This window comes from Colobus angolensis, unplaced genomic scaffold (assembly GCF_000951035.1).
Source record: "Colobus angolensis palliatus isolate OR3802 unplaced genomic scaffold, Cang.pa_1.0 Scaffold91, whole genome shotgun sequence".
Classification (NCBI taxonomy): Eukaryota; Metazoa; Chordata; class Mammalia; order Primates; family Cercopithecidae; genus Colobus; species Colobus angolensis.
The window spans coordinates 142,905-159,670 of NW_012123043.1; the positions used below are offsets into that span (position 1 = coordinate 142,905).

At 31.0% G+C, this 16,766-nt stretch overlaps 1 protein-coding gene across 1 annotated transcript in view; it reads right to left on the bottom strand.

Moving 5' to 3' along the window:
* The window catches only part of DENND1B (DENN/MADD domain containing 1B), a 273,857-nt gene that overhangs the window by 90,913 nt on the left and 166,178 nt on the right, over positions 1 to 16,766 (bottom strand). Inside the window, exons 11-12 of the mRNA XM_011931685.1 lie at positions 12,077 to 12,178; positions 247 to 372 (exon numbers count right to left, since the gene is read on the bottom strand). Of these exons, the coding sequence (XP_011787075.1) occupies positions 247 to 372; positions 12,077 to 12,178 (228 nt within the window). The remainder of the gene's footprint in view (positions 1 to 246; positions 373 to 12,076; positions 12,179 to 16,766) is intronic.

Here is a 16,766-nt window from a genome sequence, read left to right on the forward strand (position 1 = left end):
AGGGTATTAAGAAGGTGATACAAATACTCTGGGAAATACTAATGGAAGAGTACTAAACAAAACTAAAAATAAAAAGTCAAAAATTGGAGATGAAAAGTATGTTTTAAAACATAATATTTTGGATCTTAAAAGATTTCCATGATACATTTTCAAGATGCATTATTAAAATGATGTCTCTTTTTTTCTGTCTCATTCCAAAGAACCATAAAAAAGCAAATTAAAACAGTGATGAAACAAAACGCTTACAGGTTTGTATCTCAGTGCATCTCTGTAGGATCCAAACAAAGCAGCCTGTGCTCTAAGAAAGGCCCTAGCTACTCCATCACCCGTAGCTGTAGACTGCTTCTTCAGTTTACTTTTCAAGGCCGAGACCTGCATGACAGAAAGGAATAGTTAAATTAACACCTCAGAAATTGGTACAGCGAGGTAGGAACCCAATCAGCAGGCAAACCACAGTGTCTTCAGGTCAGCCAAAAATTCATCCTCCTCCCTGATAGCTTATCTTTTTAACTGCAGAGAGCACCTGCTGGTCTGTTAATTGAAAGAAAGCAGGAGAGGACAGTAACGTGCTAATGCAAATTGGTTTATGCTCTCTTTTTTTCCCCAAGGCCTCTTGACATAAATAAGCTTTAATTACTTTACAATAAACTGCTTGTGAGCCACATTTCTACAGATTTTTAGCAATTACAACATGTGTCTACTTGTTTTGAGATGAAGCAGGTTGGGTTTTGTTCGTTTTTGCTATGTAAGGTTATTTGTTACAGGTCCTCCAGGATCACTTACCATTTAATTTTATTTTTGGAAGTCTCATTTGCATATATAATTTTCCAGTCATTTGTTGAATAGTTTTTGTCATTACGAGATAAAGAAGAGGGGAGAGGAGATAAAGTTATTGAAATTATACCATGAGTGGAGAATTTTATGCAAATGTTATACATTTTCTCATTTAATATTCACAACAGTCTTCTAAGAAAAGCATTCATATTCCCATCTATGAATGAAGAAATAGAGGAACAAAGATGTGAATTCATTTGCCCTTACTATGTAGCTAATAAGTGGCAAAGCTGGGATCTAAACCTAGTTCTGTCCAGTTTTTTCCACTACCACATGGTGGATTTCACTTCAATATCATTGTCTCATGAACCAGTAATCAGATTAAAACACTAAGGTTTCTAAATCAAAGAAAAACTTATCTAAAAATTTGCTTATTTTTAAAAGGTATTTAAGTTTGTTTTAATTTTTCATACATTTTTCTATCTTTTAATTTCAAGTGCTATGTATTTTAGAAAATGCATATGAACAGAATTTTAAGTGAGATCATACTCCTGATGAAAACTCTTATTATTTAAGGAGGAGGAGATATAAAATGTTCCTATGTATCCAACTCACTGTGCCAATTCCTTTCACACAAAATAGTAAACTATACTCTATACATTTAAAAATATTGGTTCTCATATATATTCATCAATGCTTAAAATGGAAACAGGTTAAGTTCTGTAACAATTCTGTTTTATTTAGAAATAAAACTGGTAAGACAAATTTTGGAAAGAATGCTCACTTAACAGAGCATATTCTTACCCTTATGAAACTATCATATAACAAAATAGTGTCATTTTTCCTTTTATGTATCTATGTGCATACATATATATGCACACATATACACACATACATATACATGCACACATATACCCCAAAACACATGCACACATATATACACATACACACATATATCTATGCAAGAAGGGTTATTTTTATTTCTTTATGCAAGTAGCCCTGACTTCACTTGTAGATGATTGTAATTGAACTGTCAACCTAATTAACAACTAAACTTTGAATAATGCTAATGAGAAATGAACACAGCATCAGAGGAAAGACCAGCTCTACAGGTGATAAACCTTCACAGTAGTGACATTTTCCAGTGTAAAGTCACAGTCACTGTGATCTGATCAAAGAAACAGACCCCCATTGGGTCCAATTATAACCACAGTTTTGAAAAAATTATTGAGTTATGTTCATAATCTATGCAGAAAGACCTTTGCAGTGTAGGTCTTCTCCCCATAGCTGTGATCTTTTCAATTTATATCCAAGCTCCATAGATTCAGATAAAAGTTGAGAGCCTAATTCATTTAGCCCACAAAGTGCATAAACCAGGATTCATTTAAGAGAGGTTTTTATTATTAAAATCTAACCTCAATAAATGCATATTTTTAGGTAACCCACATATTCAAACAATAATAATTACAAAAATAAATCTAAATTAATGTCCTTTATTCTGAAACTTCTAATGCTATTTTTAAGTTTCAAATGCCTTCAATAACAATGGGAGTGAATATCAATATACATATTTAATTACTACATACACACCCCAAAAGATTATGATGTAAGGAATATGATTCCAGTCTTTTTAAAGTATTGTTATACATAAATAGTTGTTTTTAAAAGATTTTTACTTTAGAAAATAAAAAAATTAAAATGCCCCTTACATCTCTGCAAAAGAAAATTCCTTAATGTGTACTTTTTTAAAATAAAACATGAAATTCACAACTCAGTTCTCCATAAATCAAGAACACAATGTTCTCCAGACAATCACAACATGTATGCTCACTAAGAATACAGTCAAGTCAAGCCATTCCTCAACCTTCATTATACCAAATCCTTGACCGCATAATTGTTGCTTGAGTTATACGGGAATATTAAACACACTGTCACAAGCCATTCTGAACCAAATTATAAAAATGCAGCCTTCACTTCCAAAACTAGTCAATGACAGCTCCTGAGCTCCCTGTGGATGTGTAGAAAATAGAAAAAAGAAAGTACTTGTTCTAGAACTATGCCGGCCAATAAGGTAGCTATCAGTCACACACACACTTGATATTTGACTCGTCTCAACTCAGATTTGCCATAAGAGTAAAATAGACACTGTATTTAGAAGACTCAGTACAATAAAAAAACTCAATAAATTTTATATTGATTGTATTTGGAAGCAATAATATTTATATACAGGGTTAAATAAAATATATCATTAAAATTAATTTCACCTATTTTATTATTTAATGTGGCTACAAGAAAACACAATCATACATGTGGCTCACTTTTTTTTTTGGACAGTGTTATTCTACATGAGTATACTATCTAATTTCATACAGATTTTAAACTAAAATTGCCTGGCAAGAAATATAATTATATTTCTCCTTTGCCTCTTTCTATATTTTTTCAACTTTTACAAATTACAAAAAAAGAATTTTTCCTTGACCTACTCTAGTGGGCTTCAATTGCCAGTACATCTGAAGTTGTTCCTGTTTTTCAGAGACCAGAAGGGCAGCTAAGTGTTTCTACATGTGCAAATGAATGCTCAAAAAGAGTCTGTAAGAAAACAATTGTTTTTAAAAATCAGTTTTAGATATAAGGATATTAATAGAATATAAAATGATTGCATCAATCTTGCTGTGTTTCTGGTCTTTACATCACTGGAGTAAATTATCACCAGTTACTAATGCCCTTTGCAGTGATAATTAGCTTTTAGCAGTTTTTATCTATAAAAATGATGGTGTTCTGTATTTTTACATACCTGGTCTAGGAAAGAGCATTTTCTGCTTTAATTTCCAAACTTCTAAGTTTAGTTATGAAATAAATGTATCTCTTCCCATGAAATCCTAAGGCTTATACTCACCCATAACTCTGAATTCAAAAAAGCATTTGGAACCTTAGTCATACGGCTATTATCACATAATCCTATAAACATTGAAAAAATATCAATTGTTTTATCTTTTTATTCTTAAGAAAATAAGCTAGCTTCAACCTCCAACGGCTAAGGATTACTTCACAAAGGACATTTTATCTTATGGTCTTTAGAGACTTTACACTCTGTAAATACATTTTTTTAAAAAAATCTAATTTAGTATTAGGATAGATCGCAAATGAAAAGTTAAACAATGAAAAGAAAATTCAGAAATAAGCATCACTTCATTGCTCGTATCAACTGTTTTAAATTCCTTTCAGTCAGAATTCAGACCTCCAAGCAGTCATCCATGGGAAGAATTATAACCTGGATTTTAGCACAGTGGGAACTCACTGTAGCATGAATAATATTACCACCAATTTCCCACTTTTACCCTCTTAGCACTGAAGTGACTATGAATAAAAGGACAGAATTACATGAGTAAATACACCAAACAGGTACACGTTAAAAGAGCATAAGCCATGTGCACACAGTCTAAGTAATGAAGTAATTATACCAAAGAAGAGTAAGCCAGGAAGGCAGAGCATATAAGGGGGTTGAGTTTTTCCGAGAAGTGACAGATTTCTTCTTTTACTTAACTTTTAGATGTGATTTCTAGATATGTTTTTGCAGTAAAAATATATTAACTGCTATACCTAGAAATTTTTATTTTACTTTTAATGATCACAAAGAGAAACATCAGGGTAAAGAAGAGAAGATAAAAATAACTGTTCTAAAATAATATTTACATAATCTACACAACCTAAAACACTCCTAAGATATTTTTAAATATTTCCTTTCATATAACTAAACTGTTCTCTAGAAACTACATATATTTATAAAAGTTAAAGTGTCAAAAAATCATCTGTAGAACAAAGATATAAAGTTGAAACCTTTTATTCTTCCATGAATCATGTTATAGTTATCACATGAATTAGATATTAAATCCCCACACTTATTTAACCTTTCTAAAGTCCAGTTTATTATGAAACAAAATTAACACTTCTCTCTTAATAATTTTCTAACAAGTCTCTATTTCAAGATTAAAACAGTAACCTTTAACATTTATTAAATGAAAAGCATATGATATACTTACAGAGCATATCATTACATTGTTTCATTGGTTTAAAGTACCTGTCAAATCCTAACTAATATGGCATCATCGACAAGTATTCAATGAATTTCCAATAAAATCCAAAGGTCTTTAACAAGAACTACACATATTTTATGATTTCCCCTGCCTATCTCTACTATCTCATTTTGCATAATGTTTTTGTTTATTTCACTACAGCTGTATAGGTCTTGAATTAACCAACCTCTTCCCCACAGGAAAAACTTCAAATATGTTATCTCTCCTCCCCCTCTTCTTCCTCCTCCCACTTGGCTTACTCATACTCACCATCATTGAGGTCAATTCTCCATAAAGATGTTCCTGATACACTGAGCTTGGCTGGACCACAAAAGGCTGATCCGAGTGTGCGGACTAGTAAAAACGGCATCTCAGTTTGGCTAAAATTATTTCCATATCAGTTTATTTATAGCAGAGATGGTTGTAAGTCCACCAACACCTATTCTCCCTTTCTTTGCTAATGGAAATCTTAAGTTTGAGCTGGTACATATTTAACAAAACTAGGTTAACTCAGCTAGTTTCCAACATCCCTTGGAACTTGGTGTGTCCATATGGCTGGGTTCAGACAAATGGAATGAGTTGGGGAACATGACATTTTCAGGCTGTCCCTAAAAGGGATATGAATACCCCTCTGTGGATTCTCCTTTTTCTGGGGCAAGGTAGACAAATAGCATACCTTAAACCTGGAGTTGCATGCTATGTATTGAGAATGGCAGAGTTATCCCACATCTCTGGAAAACTTACCTCTTAATTGTTATACAGAGATAAATATATTTCTATTTTTATCTAAGAATGGGTATTTAGGTCTCTCTGTTATAGCAGCTTAGCTTGTACCCTAGTAAATACACCAAACAGTAAACAAACAGTATAAATGATAATAAACAGTATAAAGGATAATAAACAAACAGTATAAAGATACATGACAGATATGAAATAAGAATATAGACCAAGCTCCTAACTGCTTCCATAGTTTCTCATACTGGTGCACCTGAAATCCCATCCTCAGTGCAACTGTCACAGCATCAGGTTCCTGCCACGTCATAAGAAAAATGAAACCTCAGGCCTGCAGCCTTTACTATTAAGGTGGAGAAGAACATTTGAGCCCCCGAGAATTTAGGCACTACCACATAAGACAATGCCTTGCTGCACCACAGAGGCACACATGGTTTTTTACTGTGTCACTGAGCTAGAACAGGCTCAGCATCTACCTATCTCACCCTTAATCTAAATTAGGATACCACTGTAATTCTCTCCAACTGCACTCTGTTTCTTTATAACATTTGTCTCTATTTGTAAAACTAGATGAGTGTTAACACACCATAAACTCTATGAAATAAGAGTGTATGTCTGCTTGTTCACCACTATATACCCAGTTCTTAGCACAATGTTTGTACACAGTAGATGCTTGATAAATACCTGTTGAATGAATGAATAAATGAACAAATCTAACAACCTGTTCCAGGCACAATTCTACAATTATTCCTCTAGTTGACTCAATCAAAGTATCTATGATGGTGCTCAGAAACATAATTCATTTAAAAGGTCACCTGGTCATTATGATATTAGCAAGGTTTGGGAACCGCTATTGTGACAGTGCTCACAATATTACACACAAAAAAGTTGCTTGAATGTGGAAAAATCAATAATTTAAAGGACCAGAAATAAATTGGAAATAATTTTAAAAGCCAAAATCAAGGTTTACATTTTTCAGAAAAAAAAATATATCTGCAGTAACAAGAGAAAGAAGCATGCTATTAAGATAATACATGGTGGGTAGGAGGAAGACATTAAAAGTAAGGCGAGGTAATTTAGTTGGAAATGAAAAGCCACGAGAAAGCCAAGGAACTTCATTGAGCACTTAAAATCACTAAAAGTAACAAACAATAAATCAACTTTAGAATGGCAAAAGTACAGAGACATAAAGGGAGGGATTACCAAAGCCTGGATCATTGCTGTGGGAAAGCTAGGTTCTCTTATTCAACTGAGAGAAACTAACAAAAATCTTTTAAATGTTTAGAAGCATAGTTAAGGTTTTTGGTTTTTGCTTTTGTCTTCTTTGTTTTAGTATTTAAGGTTTATATTTTTAAAATATACAACAAGAAAACAGTTGGGAGAACAGCAAAATCTATAATAGTTTACCTACAAACAAAAAAAAACTACTTTGTAAATAATTATATCTCTGATAATAACTATTTAAAAGAATAGCTGAGTTTCCACAGACATTCAGCTGGGTATGCAGAAGCACAATGATTGCCATCACAACATGGTTTCTTTTTCTAAACACAGGAAATAAAAGGTTATACTCAGAGTCAAAAAAGTATATTTTATATATGCATCCAGGTTTCTCATTTTCATTATTATTAAAGTCAAATGAAAACATCCTTATAAAATGTTCTAGGAGGTAACTGTAAACAGACTTTAAAAGCAAGCTTCTATTACTAAAGATAAAAGAAGTGCAATTATATTTCCTTTCAGCAATCACGTATTGAATGCCTATGTATGAAGCACTGTACCAAGGCTGTGTGGCGGGGGCAAGGTACAACTAGATGCCTGGATTCTACCAATTGGAGATTGAGAGAAGAAAAAGCATGACTATACTTTTCCAAGGGCAAACTAAAAGCAATATTTGTCTCCTGAAGTAATAAAATGTTCTCCAAAATACTCTAGAAGCTGAATGAATCTTTCTAACCTGACCACCCTAGAAATTTGTTAGGGACTTCATTTACCATTAAACACAATAAGGATAACAGCAGAACTGTGGCAAACCTGGAACTAATATAATATTCTCTGGGGCCTATTTTTCTTTATAACACATATTACGACAATTTAACATGTTAAACCTTCATGTTAGATTACAGGAAATATTCAATGAATTAAACATATCCATTGACAGTCTGTGTGGTTCTAAGAGTTTAATTTGCTTACATAACTTAATATTTTTTAAAAAGTTTATTTTAGAATTATCTGAAAAAAACTAATTCTTTCAAGCTTATCACCAAATTAATAAATTCACTTGAATGTAGATATTCAAATATTTGATATCAGCGATTTAGAGACTTTCTCCAGTTCTTATATGCTCTTAATGATTTTTGGTGATTCAGAGCACTTTGTGTCTTTTATTTTATCACAAAAAACCATTTAAGGCACTCCTTCTTATGATTCCTGAAAGCTTCACTATAATATACATGATATTTTAGATAGCATCATTATAATAAAGTCTTTTCAATGTTTTAGTAATGAAATATGCTACATACAAGGATATAACTATCCTGTAACATACAGTGGTCTACAGTGACTTGTACAATAACTCTTAAGTGTACCATATTTTCTATATACCCTCATAGTAGAAAACACAAAATTATTTTCCAATAGTATTATATTTAAGACGAAAATGAAGTTTTAAAAATAGTGCTGAAAAATCCTAATTTAAATCAAATGGATCAAACTAATATGTCTTTAACAAGTTTAAGTGGCAAGTAAGCTTCTATAATATATTTTAAAGGAGTTATTCATTACATTGTATATCACATTTATATGAAAGGGACCATGGTCTACTGTTTCAGACACAGGCCTGAGGATCAACCTCTATGAACTGAATCTCTAGATATACCATTAACAGTATACTTTCTGTGCCTTGATTTTCTTATCTAAAATAGGAATAGCATATTGACCTATCAATATTATTACTATTCTTACAATCTAACGAATTTAAATTATTAGAGACAGTTAAGCAATACAGGTCAAAAAACTTGCCTTTTGTAATGAATATTGTAAGACATGTAACTTTTTCAGATGTCAATTCTAATGTACTTTCATCCATAGGAATTTATAATTGTTTAATTTAATATTCATATGAGGAAAGAATTCCTAAATCTTATAATTCTAATTATTAGCTTAATTCCTGGTAAGAGGGTAATCCTATTTATATTTGAAATAGTAACAACCTCCAAATTGCTTTTTAAAATGTTGATGATAAAAATTAAAATGAGCAGGAATATCTCAGAAATACATTTTAAATTATTATGCAATTAAAACTAAATTGTATGCAGATTTGGAATAGGAGGTTTTAATACTGCATTTTCATAAATTAAAATCAACTCATTTGAGATTTCAAATGTTATATTTAATTCAATTGGTTCTTTTTCTCACCCTTATGAACATACCACAATAACACTAACTTTGATTGATGCTGTAACTGAGTCCTAACATTTACTTTTTTTATTTCAAAACATTCAAACTATACTACAGATGTTTGAAGGTGTCTATTTGGCATAGCCACTAAAAAAATAAAGTCACAATATATTCATAGACAAAAACTACAAGAGTATATTTTATTGGATCTAGTGCCTTTAAAAGTTATTCCATATAATAATCAATATCGTTAAAATCACTCCCAATAAAATATTTGTTTTTTTCTTTTAATGATCCAAATCTATAGTGAAATGATGAAATCAAAAAACAAGTGTTCTTGTCAGAAGACAGGAAAAGAGGTTTTCCCCCTCCCTTAACGAAAACAAAGGAATCCTGAAAGCTTTGTCCTGATTTATTTTTCCAATTTTAAATACCTTAAGAGTAGCGGAACTGCTACTGGCATGGTAGTATTTCTAACAGTCAATAAATCTAAAATATTATGTGTGAATATTGGAATGAAGCCATTAAGAAGATTACAGCATGCAACACAGCAGAGGGTCCACAGGAAAAAAGAACTAGTAATTCAGGACAACTGTGACCACTGACCTTTGAACAGCCAAGACCACTGGTCAATCTGACACAATAATAGAGTACACATGCATAGAAAGTCAACCGGCCCATAAGTATAATTTAAATGCTTTGGTGAATGATTTTAAAAGGACCCCCCCCTTTAAATCTCAGTTAACCTATTAACCAATCAAACAATACTAATAGTAACATTTTTCAGGTTTCAAGTATATTTTATCAATTTAAATCACACACAAAAAATTTTAGGAAGATCATTTGTGATTTTAACACATCTCATTTAAAACATTTACAATTGTCCTGTTCTGTCTAGTGGGGGTAGGGTAGCTTCTAAAATATGATGTGATGCTTCGCCCTATTTCCTCCAAAATTAGAAGAGATAGAAAACAGATGAAAAAGCTAAATTTATTAGAAATGGGCTCTAAAAATCACCCAAAATATTTTTAGAAAATTACTATAACTTTAATCCATCTCATACTTTCAGTAAATGGTCCTAACTCCATCTCAGAACAATTTTTGTCTATTCTTTAAATTTCTCTGTAAGCCTGTGTCCCTGAATTTCAAGCATATATTTATTTAATCAATTTATACCACCTTTCAGTATAACTTTTATCTATATTTTTAAATATTTCAGTTATGTTTACATTGTTGTTCATGAGTAAATAACAAGATGGTCCCTTCTGTCATTTTATATATTTAGACCTTTACATGTGTGAATATTATTTAACTTCTCCATATAATTAAATAAATGTTTTAATCATCAAACTAATTCTACTAGGAAAGTAGTATTTCTCAATTTAAAAAAGAATCACCCATCAAAAAATAAAATTTCAAAAATTATTTTTCTCAAGAATCATCTGTCACTGATTGAAGCTGCCCATAAAAATTTTAATATCATGTACAGAAAATCTGAATTTCTTTCTCTTTCTTTTCTTCTTTCTCTTTTTAACAAACAATCTTTCTCCCTAGGACATTAACGGTAGGAAGTACATGTACATAAGGAAAGCGTTTCTAAAAGTTGGGATTCTATTTTCATAATTATTTCTCTATACAGTAAATAATACTTTGAATGATTTTTAAATGAATAACTCTAATAATTTGTGATTTTGTTTTTGCAAAAATTTTATAATGAGCTAATCTAGTTATAATAAGCTAAAAAGATGTAATTGTTCACTGGCCTAGGTTTAGATTTGTACATTCATAAAATAAGTTTTACTACAGTAAGATAAGGTAGTTCAATTTTAATATGCCTCAAGGTCAGCAAGTATTTTAGGTTATTATGGGCATAAATAATCTGATTTTGACTTTAAAATCATATTTTTCCTATCATTAGACAGAAGGCCAATCAAGGCTGGTATTAGTGAATTTTTGAGTTTAGGATTTTTTAAATTCACTTTCTCAAACTCCTTAATAACGGATTTCAAAGTAGTTGAATATTACAGAAAAATATGTTCTGAAGGTATTTTTTTCCCAAATTTTAATATCCATATAAAGAATAAATGCTTTGATTTTTTAAAAAGTAAGTTATTTTAACTTAGAACTATGTTATAAAGATATTTTTAAGTAGTCATTAAAATATATACAGAAACAGTACTAGTTTGCATTTTTGTCCCATACTAAGGAATATGAAGGCCAAAAATAATGCACTTTTGGAGACTATTTAACATGACATACAGAATATGCCCCATTATAAGCTGCAGACACACTCACACACACACAACCCTCCGCAAGATCAAAGACCAGAAGAGAACTGGCACTTAATTTATCAGCCTTTACAGACAAAAGACAGTTTTCGTCATTTCAAAAGGATCAGATGTCTTTTATGACAAACTGGGTTTGCAGTTTAATTTACAAATAGAATTCTAAGTAAGCAGTCTTTGCTCTGCCAAAGCAAATGACAAACAGTGTAGGTTTTCATTCTTGCGGCCCTCAGCAGGATAGAAAAGATTAAAATAAAACTGAAATAATTTAGAGAAAACAAATAAATGTTTCAGAAAGTTGAGGGAGATCAAAGCCAGAATTTTCTGACCCCAACTGTACAAGCATTTCTTATTATATTGACCAGTAACATCAGATCATTAATTAAAAGGAAAAGCGCTGGCAGGTGGCAGGGAAGCAAAAGCCGATAATTGGCCCCCTTCTTCTTCTTGCCTTCAAAAACTCTCTCATTCTTTTGCAAGACATGCCACTAGGCAGACAGAAATGCCTACTTTGTAATATAATGATTAAGATGAGATGAAGAGACTTAGGTTTAAAGAAACTCTGCCTAATGAATGCATTCAGCTTTTTAATTATGATCCTACTTTTACAATAAGGAATATGATATTCCATTCAAAATCTCAACTGCTAAAAGGTAAAAATATTAAATATAGAATCAACATTGATTCCTCTAACACCCCATGCAAATACCCAACCCTTTTATTTCAGATATTAAAAGTGGGAAAAATAACTTAGTAATTCAGAGGTCCAGGAGAAAACATATATGTTCACCAATGAATAGCCTTCATACTTACCACATCACTTGGTAGGTTGTTCAAGTCACTAAATGGTGATTCTAATGTGTTTGTATCAACATTTAACATAACAACATCTTCCAATGATTTATTTTTCACTCTCTATTAAAAAAACACAATTATGAATACAAATCTTAGTATATTTACTTTACAAAGTTATGATGAGGTTGGAAACAGAAAATATTATCTTAACGCATTAGGCTTGGGAAAAGAAAAAAGGAAAATCCTATATTATAAAAAGATAGAAACAACTTTGCCTCCTGAGAAAGTCTGACTACAACCTATACGAAAAGATTTTGTAAAAATGCTTAAAATTGAATATTTGCTCATCTTATATTAAACATAACAAAACTTCTTATAAAATAGGCACAGTGATATCAAACCATAAACAAATTATATACTTTAAAATTTTTCCATTTAATTTCAGTCCCATGATACAAGAATTTGTGGCCAGCTCTATACCTATATTTAGCATAAATCATATTGCAAGGATAACATAAACCAATTAACTATGACTACAGCATTAAACTGTAATTTAAATTTTTTATCTATATTCCATACCAAAACGTATATGTTGATGATGAGGACTGAAAGCTGAATAAGAGAAAATAACAGGATAATAATATGGAATTTATTGTTAGTAATATTTCTCACATGAATTTCAATAGAAGGTATCAAATTTAATAGCCTATCAGACTATCTTGACTTGTCTCATTTGTTTGAAAGTTTAATCAAAATAGTCAAATTATCTCAATATGTCTACAAATAATAGTAAATAAGAATTTTATCATATTTTTCATCCTTAAAGAAAATACTTACGGTTCATTTGTCCTAAACTAATAGGTATACTTAAACGATTCATATAATTTTATTAGTCTTATTTAATTTGTAACAAATAGTATTATTCCTTAGTGATAAGTGTTCATTAATTAAATATATTCGTGAACTCTGAATTTTATAATTGTATAAGTCAACTAGCAATAGATTAATAATTTTAGTGTAGTATTTTTTAAGTGGTGGTCTACAATAATAGTCATTTTTGAAAATTATCACTTAAAACCTTATTACCTTATATTTTAAATTGGCCAAACTGGTTATTTTAAATTGGTCATAATTAAAATTTCTCTGATCCATTTACAATTTCAAATCTCTGCACATTAGAATGTTAAACTTTCTAAAGCAATGGTAGTCTAAAGCAGAGAATTTCCACATGTTAAGAAAGGCTTAATGTCTACAATGAGGACAGATGATTCTAAAAATCTGTCTTCTTTATTATAAAGACTTAAAAGATGGCCACTTCTAAGATATTAGCAGAGAAACACCCACAGTGATACTATTGATACTACTGCAAAAATATTTACAAATACACTCATTTCCTTTTCTTTTCACATGTTTACATATATGTAAAACGCTTTAAGTACATATATGTGTAGTTACCTATAAAGTAACTATAGTATGACTACAATAACCTATTTTATAAGTAAAAATATAAATTATATTAATCACATTTGTGTGAAAAACATGTCATAATTTTGATTTTCATCTTCAACTTTAAGTTGTCATTTTATGACAGAAACTGTGAAGATAATCCAATAAACCTGATGTATTTGTTAAGGGATAAAATGACTTAGTTTGTAAATAGCCTAAGATAAGGTTATGTGCCCACAAAGTGTTTTGTGAGGACATTATCACTAGACTCAGAACAAGGAAATTGGTACTACTATGACATGTACACTTTTTTCAAAACTGCTCTTAGTTTTAAAAACCTGGTAATTACTGAATATTAAATTTTATTTAACGGACCACTCGAAAAAGAATAGAAAAATAAATTCATTTCAAATTAATAAACTGAGATGCCCTGACATGAAAATAATTCTATTAATACATTAGCAAAAAAGGAAAAAATAGAAAGTAGCAAATTTATTTTAATTTGGATTAGTATCAATATTTTATCTATTTTTTCTCTCCAAATTAGACTTCAACTATTTTTTTTTCTAAATAGGCATGGGAAGTCACGTGGTATATAAAATGGTACCTCTTTCTGTGTCTCACTGTTACATCTCATAAAGTTATCAGATACAAAATTAAGAAAATTTTAAAAATTGTCTTTTTCTTCAAAAATAAGAAAATAATATTAGATATAGACTGAAATGCTTATTGAGAACAACTGTATGAAGTTAGTGAAATCTTTCTCACACCCTCTATGTTTAACTTTTCCATACAATATGGCTACAAATATACTTATGCACATTAATACAAAGAAATGACACAGTGGCAGCAATCACATGATTTTATAAAACTGGGTCAACATTTTATTTAGAATCCGTTGTACATTAAAACAGTAAGATATTCCTCAAATTTGTAGCCTCTACTAATTTATTCCTTATGACCTGCAGGCCTTAGTCTGCCTTGAGTTCATCCCCAAAGTCTAGTTTTCAGGCAGAACAAAGTGTCTTTAGCCTTTATTTTAGAAGGAAATTTGTATTTTAAAAAGATTCTGGCCATCCTTTACTCATAATTTCATTAAAACAATTGAAAGAAAGATGTTAAGGGATGTTAATTTCATGTCTTTGAACAAATACATTTAGAAGTTGTTACATTAGGTTGGTGCAAAATTAACTGCAGTTTTTGCCATTAAAAAAACAGCAAAACCGCAATTAATTTTGCACCAACCTAATAAAACAATAAAATGCGTTGAAACTCTCTTGACCAAGAGAAAGGGAATAAGAAAATATTTTAATTATGCCTTAAAGAAAAATTGGTTGTGGCCGGGCGCGGTGGCTCAAGCCTGTAATCCCAGCACTTTGGGAGGCCGAGACGGGCGGATCACGAGGTCAGGAGATCGAGACCATCCTGGCTAACACGGTGAAACCTCGTCTCTACTAAAAATACAAAAAAAACTAGCCGGGCGAGGTGGCGGGCGCCTGTAGTCCCAGCTACTTGGGAGGCTGAGGCAGGAGAATGGCGTAAATTCAGGAGGCGGAGCTTGCAGTGAGCTGAGATCCGGCCACTGCACTCCAGCCTGGGCGACAGAGCGAGACTCCGCCTCAAAAAAAAAAAAAAAAAAAGAAAAGAAAAATTGGTTGTAATTGCCAAGCAAGATGCAAACATTTACTCAGTTCAGTCTTACATATTAAATATGTAAATAGCTGTATCAATATTTTAATTACGCGACCATTTTGGTAAAAATTAAAAAGCATAAAAGGTAGAAATTTTAGTGAAAAAAATCTTCCTAATAGTGCCATAACAAGAATGAAATTTGCGGGATTGACATCATCTTATAATAGATTAACAAGAAAGTTGCTGAATGGTATCCAATTGTTTTAAAAGTATTCCTGAAGTGCCCAGTATACCTTCTCATTCACTAATAAACCAATTAAATAAAATAAGGCTGACTATTAAGACACTTAGATAAGTCCAGAGTATGAAAAATACAGAGATTTCAACCAGTCTAATCATGGCTTCAAATATTCTCATTTAATAATATGAGTCAATTTAAAGTTAGAATGGATTATTCTCTAAGACAACACTTTCAAGGAGCAAATAATTCTTAAATTTGCTACTTAAAAATAGTATTGGTTTTCCTTATAGGTATCCAAGAATATGTGATAAATTTAATTGAATGTTTAAACTATATACCCTTTTATACAGTATTTTGGAAAAGCTGAACCATTTGTTTTAAAACTTGATGTAGAATTATTAAGCAAAAAAACCTATAATATCAACAGGTAACCAACAACTTTAAATATTTTTCATCTCTATAAATAAATAAACATGTTATAAAAATTATGTATCCTATTAGATTCATTAGGAAGCAACAAGTACACTAATATAAAAATCAAATTTGATGACCCTTTTTAGAAAACAATCCAACCAAGGTTAGATTTTAAATAAAGTCAAATTACTGATAAACTAAATGCTAGTCATATAATCTAGTAACAAATTAAGTACCTACTCATTCATATTTATTTTATGCAATTTATCCTTTCACTGAAACTACCCTGGCATGTAAGAATAAGTTTTCTAGAAATGAATAAAAAATAAGGATTCATAAAGTTATGCAACTCAGACTTCAACATTACAAACAAATCTACTCAAGATATTCATTTAAATTTTTTTTTGTTATTGGTGAAACAAATAAAAAATGTTGCCCTAGCATTTTGTGATAAGAAAAAATGCCCAAAGCTAGAGTACAGGTCGGAATCCACAACCTGCGCCTCCTAAAAGGGCATGAGTCTCTCCCAATATGATCCTCAGGAGTTTTAAAATATATCAACAGACTCATCTTTGATCAAAGCAAGGACTGATGGAGTGTATACAGTGATGGCAACGAAGAGGAAAACCAAAGCTAACTCATTTAGGTTGCTCATTAGAAACTGGGTTAAAGTACAATCTGTACAACCAGCAAAAGAAGATAAATTTATCTGAATAAAACTGATAGCATCCAGCATAATGACACCACTCAATTGACCCAAACCTTTGTTTTAATTCAAGCCTTTTGCTTATTTTATTAAGATGCTGACCCTATACCAAGACCTTCCTGGGAATCTCACTAATTTCAAGTTCATGGTGTTAATAGTTCAAGGTCTTTCACTATAGGAATAACTTAAATGACAAAAATAATTTTAAAATGATGCGGTAATGGCGGAAAAAAAATACTAAATTTTATATTCCCAAACAGAACTGAAAA